Here is an 8824-nt window from a genome sequence, read left to right as displayed (position 1 = left end):
ACGACGCAGACGACGACGCCAACGTGATACCAATATACGACCAAAATTTTTTTAATTTTTGCGGTCGTATAAAAAGGGGGGGGGGGTCATTGATAGTTGGTGTTGAAGGACTTTCACAGATTAATTGAGATAAGAGGATTGTATACATTATGACAGCTGCATAGTTTGAAGCTGTAATTTATTTATTTTTTAATTTCTATTTCAGTGGCATTGAACCCCTGAGAAAATGACACCATTTCGACAAAAACTTTTCAGTTATATCATGTCATGACTAACAATTTGTATACATTATGACAGCTGCAAATTTACTGGTTTAATTGTTTTTGTTATATATCTATAGCTCTTTCTGTGTAGAAGTGATATGAGGTAAATGTCAAAATTTAGAACATGACCTTGAACTTTCACCTTGACCTCATTTTTTTAGTTAAGACCCTAGGGCAGCAAATAAAAGGTCTCTAGGTCTATACAGCTTACGGTTTATTACTTACAAAACATATTTACAACTTTAACTGGTAAAGGTAGATTACTCCTAGAAGATGTCACTGGATTGCACAATAAGGCTAAATTATTTTCATTTTATATATGGTTAGGTTATGGCATCCAGTAAATCTATACCATGTGGACCTTGTGAAGAAAAAAAAGTAAAGACTACAGCTGACATCTGGTGTTACAACTGTGATGAAGGATTATGTTTAACATGTTCTGGTCATCATAAAAGATCTAAAGCATCACATGATCATAAAACTATTGATATAAAAAGCTATGAACCCTCCGTCCAATCCATCAATACAGAATGTGACAAACACGGTCAACAGCTTAACTTGTATTGTCCTAGTCATTTAAAACCTTGCTGTGATACATGTATTTCCAAGAACCATTCAAAATGTACTGGAATAAAAAGTCTAGAAAGTGTGGTAGAGAAAACAAAGATTGAAAAATCCAAAGAATCTGTAGAGAAAGATATCAAATCCACCTTACATCTCTTGGATAAAATGGTAAACAATAAATCAACAAACATTAAAACTGGAGAACAACAATGTGAATACATAAAGAAATCTATTGTTAAAATAAGGAAGAAAATGAATAAACATTTAGACCACCTGGAGGAAAAGTTATGCAAAGAAACTGACAACATCAGGGATCAAGAGATATCAACAGCTAGAGACTTCATTTCTGAAGCTGAAGGAAAGAAAACAAAATTGAAGGAAATGAAAGAACATTTACAAACAGTAACAACAAAAACTTCTAAACTACAATCATTTCTAGGTGTACATCAAATTGAACAACAAGTACATCAATGTAAGCAATATGTAGAAGATCTGGAAAACAATGACAGGGCTAAAGAATTTGAAATCAAAATGAATCAAAATGATGAAATAGAAAACATACTAAAGAAGTTAGGATCACTAGAATCCCTGGGAGAGGTGTTGGTTGTTAAAACAGAAACAGACTTGAATAGAGAAACAAGTGTAAAGAAGAAGGCACAAGTAGAATCACGATCCAACATAAACAACATTGCCATGAATATAGAGACAGAGATAGAGATCAGCCCAGAGAACTGTATCAGTGACATGATTTGTCTGATGGATGGACGAGTTATAGTAGTGGAACAGTTTGTTACAGTTTACCTACTTACTTCTGATGGCAAACTCCAGAAACAGTTACCTATACCTGGTAAAGCCTTCAATGTTACACAGATCAATCAGAACACTATAACCATAACTTATCCTGAGGAGAAAGCCATTAAGATCTTCAATATGGAGAATGAAACAGTTACCAAAGTTATCAAACTAGACAAAGTATGCGGGGGATTATCATTCTCCAATAATTCTCTGGCTGTAGGTTTAAGTAGTGATGAAATCCGTATTATAGACTTGAAAGGAAATACACTGAAGTCAATACAAGTTGAGAGTGAATCACCCCTGTATAACATTGTTTACTGTAATGACAGAGTAATCTATAGTGACTGTGAGGGTAATGCAGTAAACTGTTATGATGGATCTGGTAAACAGATCTGGCAATATACACAGGATTTAACAGGACCAAGTGGACTTTGTATAGATACTTATGGTAACATTATTGTAGTAGCAGGTTACCCTAATAGAATAGTAGTAATATCAAAAGATGGACAGGATAGTAAAGTACTGATTAGTGAAGAGGATGGACTGGATGAGCCTCAGTATATTTGTTTTAAACATAAGGAGTCTTCAGGTTTTATTTGTGATTATATAGGCACATACTTGGCAACATTCAATTTATCTTATAAATAGAATATGAACAACATATACATGATATATTTCATGTAGTGCACAGTTAGTCTACAGTTCACTAAACCATGGTGTAGGCAGAATAATATTTATCTAATAATGAATTCTACTATAGACAACTCAAATAAATCACAATCCGAAACAGTATAAGAAAATCAGGTCATTCCATACACCAAATATAATTAACCAATTGCTTACAGTATAAGCTCTGAGATCCCTCCCACTGTATATCTTACTGTCAACAAACATAGAAATTAGAAGACATCTTTCTATAATCATACCTGTCAAAAGCTCCCACCAGCCAGTTTAATAACATCTGTACACATTGATGAGAGTCGACCTGTTGTGATAATGGCAATCTGTTGTTTAGGTGGACATATATACTGTTTAACACGGACTCTACCCGGGAGGAATTTAGTTCTGATTCTGGTTCGAAAGTGTTGAGTCCATTCTCTCTGAAAGCTTCTATAATGTTCAATATATCTACTACTGATACTGAAATGACACAATTATTAACTTCATTTTTTAGCTCACCTGGCCCACAGGGCCAAGTGAGCTTTTCTCATCACTTGGCGTCCGTCGTCCGTCGTCCGTCGTCGTCCGTCGTTAGCTTTTACAAAAATCTTCTCCTCTGAAACTACTGGGCCAATTTTTACCAAACTTGGCCACAATCATTATTAGGGTATCTAGTTTAAAAATTGTGTACGGTGACCCGGCCAACCAACCAAGATGGCCGCCATGGCTAAAAATAGAACATAGGGGTAAAATGCACTTTTTGGCTTATAACTCAAAAACCAAAGCATTTAGAGCAAATCTGACATGGGGAAAATTGTTAATCAGGTCAAGATCTATCTGCCCTGAAATTTTCAGATGAATCGGACAACCCGTTGATAGGTTGCTGCCCCTGAATTGGTAATTTTAAGGAAATTTTGCTGTTTTTGGTTATTATCTTGAATATTATTATAGATAGAGATAAACTGTAAACAGCAAAAATGTTCAGCAAAGTAAGATCTACAAATAAGTCAACATGACCGAAATGGTCTGTTGATTACTTTAGGAGTTATCGCCCTTTATAATCAATTTTTAACCATTTTTCGTAAATCTTAGTTATCTTTTACAAAAATCTTCTCCTCTGAAACTACTGGGCCAAATTAAACCACACTTGGCCACAATCATCATTGGGGTATATAGTTTAAAAATTGTGTCCCATGACTTGGCCAACCAACCAAGATGGCCGCCATGGCTAGAAATAGAACATAGGGGTGAAATGTAGATTTTGGCTTATAACTCTGAAACCGCAGCATTTAGAGCAAATCTGACATGGGTAAAATTGTTTATCAGGTCAAGATCTATCTGCCCTGAAATTTTCAGATGAATCTGACAACCTGTTGTTGGGTTGCTGCCCCTGAATTGGTAATTTTAAGGAAATTTTGCTGTTTTTGGTTATTATCTTGAATATTATTATAGATAGAGATAAACTGTAAACATCAATAATGTTAAGCAAAGTAAGATTTACAAATAAGTCAACATGACGGAAATGGTCAATTGACCCCTAAGGAGTTATTGTCCTTTATAGTCAATTTTTAACAATTTTCATAAAATTTGTAAATTTTAACTAACATTTTCCACTGAAACTACTGGGCCAAGTTCATTATAGATAGAGATAATTGTAAGTAGCAAGAATGTTCAGTAAAGTAAGATGTACAAACAGATCACCATCACCAAAACACAATTTTGTCATGAATCCATCTGCTTCCTTTGTTTAATATTCACATAGACCAAGGTGAGCGACACAGGCTCTTTAGAGCCTCTAGTTTAGTTTACTGATTCAATTTTCTAATCATTATGAATATATTATATTCACTTCATCACAATCACATTATACCAACAATTTTGCTAACAATACAAAAAAGGTCCGGATTTCTGTATATATATAATAACACAAAAACCTCTTTCAACAATGGTTTCCTCACCTAAACAGAGTTTATTTATATATGGCTGTAAAATATATCTTTTTATTTGGTCAGACAGATTTTGTTTAAAAAATTAAAGATCTCTTTATTAGATTGTGATTTTGAGTTTTTATATGTACATGTATGTCATTGATTCAAGAAATATTAAGTTATGGTTTTGGATTACAATACATTCCAACATTTTTTACTTTTAGTTTTATTTCATTGGATTTCAACAAAGTTTTTTCAGAAACTATTTTCTTTTTTATACTTTACTAATTTTCCAAATGATTCATGTAAAAGTATGCAACACAACATTTAATTATTAATTATTTTTTAGTTTTCTTTTGTCACATAACGTAACGGTACCCAAATTGCAACGAGTACCCAAATTGCACCTATTTAGCAAGAAATAGCAGTGGAAGTCTTACAAGATTTCCTAGAGACTAAACAAGTTGTATTTTTATTATCCGATAGTATGCAAGTCTTTCAACATTGGTAAATATATTTAGATATACACAAAACGTTTACAGTATTTATCAACAGATGAAGTGTTTCCTGAAAAAGCAAAATGTACTGAAACGTCGCCATGCGACATCATCAAAACGTCATCTTTTTAAAATTAGCAAATACAATATGTTTCAAGTATCCATTTCTCAAAAAAAGAAAAGTAATCATGGACAAATATCCAATTGTTCAAAATATTTGAAAAAAAAATAAACAAACGCTCTGTTATTCAACTTTTGACGATGCAAATTTAAGCATGGATGCAATTTGGGTACTCCTCATTACAGAATCAGTGATGGTTTGGAGGTTAGTTCAGACCAATTTTTCTATGATTCCATATGAATGGAAAATCAAATTAGTGTACATAATAAAGAAGGATACTGCTACAAAATAAAAACAAAATGTAAATTTTTGTCTTGATCATAAAACTAGAGGCTCTAAAGAGCCTGTGTCGCTCACCTTGGTCTATGTGAATATTAAAGGAAGCAGATGGATTCATGACAAAATTGTGTTTTGGTGATGGTGATGTGTTTGTACATCTTACTTTACTGAACATTCTTGCTGCTTAAAATTATCTCTATCTATAATGAACTTGGCCCATTAGTTTCAGTGGAAAATGTTAGTAAAAATTTACAAATTTTATGAAAATTGTTAAAAATTGACTATAAAAAACAATAACTCCTAAGGGGGTCAATTGACCATTTCGGTCATGTGACTTATTTGTTAATCTTACTTTGCTGAACATTATTGTTGTTAACAGTTTATCTCTATCAATAATAATATTCAAGATAATGACCAAAAACAGCAAAATTTCCTTAAAACTATCAATTCAGGGTCAGCAACCCAACAACGGGTTGTCCGATTCATCTAAAAATTTCAGAGCAGATAGATTTTGACCTGATACACAATTTTACCCGATGACAGATTTGCTCTAAATGCTTTGGTTTCAAAGTTATAAGCCAAAATCTACATTTCACCCCTATGTTCTATTTTTAGCCATGGCGGCCATCTTGGTTGGTTGGCCGGGTCACGCCACACACTTTCTACACTAGATACCCCAAAGATGATTGTGGCCAAGTTTGGATCAATATGGCCATGTAGTTTCAGAGGAGAAGATTTTTGTAATAGATTACTAAGATTTACGAAAAATGGTTAAAAATTGACTATAAAGGGCAATAACTCCTAAAGGGGTCAACTGACCATTTCGGTCATGTTGACTTATTTGTAATTCTTACTTTGCTGAACATTATTGCTGTTTACAGTTTATCTTTATCTATAATAATATTCAAGATAATAACCAAAAACAGCAAAATTTCCTTAAAATTACATATTCAGGGGCAGCAACCCAACAATGGGTTGTCTGATTCATCTGAAAATTTCAGGGCAGATAGATCTTGACCTGATAAACAGATTTGCTCTAAATGCTTTGGTTTTTGAGTTATAAGCCAAAAACTGCATTTTACCCCTATGTTCTATTTTTAGCCATGGCGGCCATCTTGGTTGGTTGGCGGGGTCACGCCACACATTTTTTAAACTAGATACCCCAATGATGATTGTGGCCAAGTTTGGTTTAATTTGGCCCAGCAGTTTCAGAGAAGATTTTTGTAAAAGTTAACGACGACGGACGACGGACGACGACGACGCCGGACGCCGGACGGAAAGTGATGGGAAAAGCTCACTTGGCCCTTTGTGCCAGGTGAGCTAAAAATACAGAGCAAAACTGGATCGTGGTTGACTTTTAAATTCTTCTGCATTTCTTAATTCTTAAAAGTCATATGAAACGAGTGACAGGTGAAAAATAATGTTTATTCAATTTTTGAACCAATGCATGTATATATCATAAACTTAGTCTTCTGTTTATGATTTTATCATTTTTTACTCAAAAATATCGTATAATCATTTTTTTTTCTCTATGTCTGTTATGAAGTGAAAATATGACAGCTCATTAATTGTCGTGTTTTGAAGCCGTAGTTTACTGATTGTCACCTTATAGTTAACAATCAACAAAGAAGCATGGATACTGAGAACGTGTATAACATGTTCAATCAGATAATAGTTTATTTCAGTGACAAATCCATGCGTTTTGGGATCAGCAGATTTTTACAAGAATGATCATGCTAAGGTCACTTTGAATACGAAAAATGTGTCGGCGAATTGCTTCGTGGAATCAAGCAATGAAAAAAGGTTAAACTTCTTCTAAATGTGGACAAATTAACGATTTGTTTTCAGAAAAAAGTATATGTACAGAAGTTTAATAATGAAAAGATGTGTGCATACACATGAGTTTTTGTGTGTAAATGAAATGGAATGCACCATTTGACATCTGCTGGCAAATATGAAGAGTATAAAATAAAAATAGACTATGGATAAATGAGGGTTTCCCGCATTTGTTCTGTGGACTATGGTGGAGACTTCCAGGTTCACTTTTGGTCAAACATGACCTTAAATTGTAAAAGATGAACAAGAGCCGGAGTAGCTCACCTGGTAATAAATTAAGCAATTTTAATATACATATTTTCCTTCAATTTGGGTAAACCATCTTTCAAGGGTAACTCCTATGGGTGGTCTATTGTCCATTGACAATCTAGGCCAAGTTTATTGTTTTTTAGATCATAATTTGCTGAACACCTTTGCTCTACAACTATATCTATTAAACATTTTGCAAAAAAAACCACCAGGGGGGTATAAAGAGCCGGTGTTGCTCTCCTAGGTTTTGTTTTGTCCGTTTTGTTTCTCTCTATCATCTTTACTTTTTGCTCAAATCAGAAAAGGTTAAAAAAATCTTATTTAAGGACAATCACTTCTATAAAGATTATACTAACTATATCAGCAAAATTTGACTTATTTGCTGATAAAGTTTGCTAATTAAAGTTTCTATTATTATTTGTTAGATATAAAGGAAAAACAAATCATAATCATAATCAAAGGGCAAACTACTCTTATAAGCAGTCTTCTGACAACTTCAACCATAAGACTTGTTTGGAGATCTTGTCTTGCTGATCATTTTTGCAAATTAAAGTTTCACTGTATCTATTTTAGTTCTCTTGATAGAACGCAAAAATGATATAGATTGTAGAATTTGTCATTTAAGGACAATTTCTCCTATAAGAAGACCAAAAACAGTTTTGAGTTAAGGATATTTGGTAGAGCTAAACATTTTGAACATTTCTTTCCAAGTCAGATTTTTTACCAGTCACTGGTGGGTCCTCCTACAGCTTGTGCTAGCTTAAAGGTTAAAGCAATCAAGATTTTTTTGTCACCCTTACAAGATATATTTTTTCTGACAGTCAGCTATTACTCCTTAATGTTGCATGCTTTATAGTGCAGAAGCATAACATATCAATTGTAAAGCTTAGTAGGATCAAGCTACGGATTAAACCAACAATATACAAAAATTGCCAGCATGGACACAAGACCAGTATAGTAGTAAGCAACACACCTATGGACAAATTCACTAGTATTTCTTACTTTGGTACATATCTCAAGTTATATTTCACTCATCTGAAAATGTTTTCCAAAACTATTTAAAAGAAAACTAGTTTAATTTATAGAATATGTTTATTATTATCATTCAAACCAAAGCAAATAAAATGATCAAACTTATTATTTATAACTATTAAAATCTTTATATCAAATACTTCCAACAAAAAATGCTCAAAACACAAGCCAAATTATGTTTCATAATCATTTATCGAAAAAGGACAAATGATTGATGCAGAAAATAATATTTTAAAAGTTTAAAATAGAAATGCATTATAAGCAGTCAGCAGTACAAAAACTTGGTAGAACAGTACATTTTTCTTGCTGAAAGAGGCAAACCTTCCTGGCTGCCTCCAATAAGCAAAATCCCACGAAAACAAAAGACCTTAACTTAAGTAAAAGAAAAAACAATGTAATTTGTTTTGTATAAGAATGTGTATAATTTCCATTTATATCTACAATTTGTGTATTTAAAATACTATCTACTACTTAACATGTGGAAAGTATAATATAAAAAAGAAGATGTGGTATGATTGCCAATGAGACAACTATCCACAAAAGACCAAAATGACACAGACATTAACAACTATAAGCCACCGTACGGAAATATGCATATTA

The 8824-nt window shown here is 33.0% G+C and overlaps 1 protein-coding gene across 1 annotated transcript; it reads left to right on the top strand.

The window, feature by feature from the left end:
- The first annotated feature begins 593 nt into the window (after positions 1-593).
- On the top strand, positions 594-2270 carry LOC143061361 (uncharacterized). Its single transcript, XM_076233730.1, has one exon. The coding sequence runs from the start codon at positions 594-596 to the stop codon at positions 2268-2270; it is 1677 nt and encodes a 558-aa protein (XP_076089845.1).
- The last annotated feature ends 6554 nt before the right edge of the window (positions 2271-8824 follow it).

The sequence above is a fragment of the Mytilus galloprovincialis genome, chromosome 1 (assembly GCF_965363235.1).
Source record: "Mytilus galloprovincialis chromosome 1, xbMytGall1.hap1.1, whole genome shotgun sequence".
In the NCBI taxonomy this organism is placed as follows: Eukaryota; Metazoa; Mollusca; class Bivalvia; order Mytilida; family Mytilidae; genus Mytilus; species Mytilus galloprovincialis.
This window is presented reverse-complemented; position numbering and strand designations above follow the sequence as displayed.

Bases quoted from the DNA above. Each gene is read 5' to 3' on its own strand.
- LOC143061361 (XM_076233730.1), top strand. From the start codon at position 594: ATGGCATCCAGTAAATCTATACCATGTGGACCTTGTGAAGAAAAAAAA.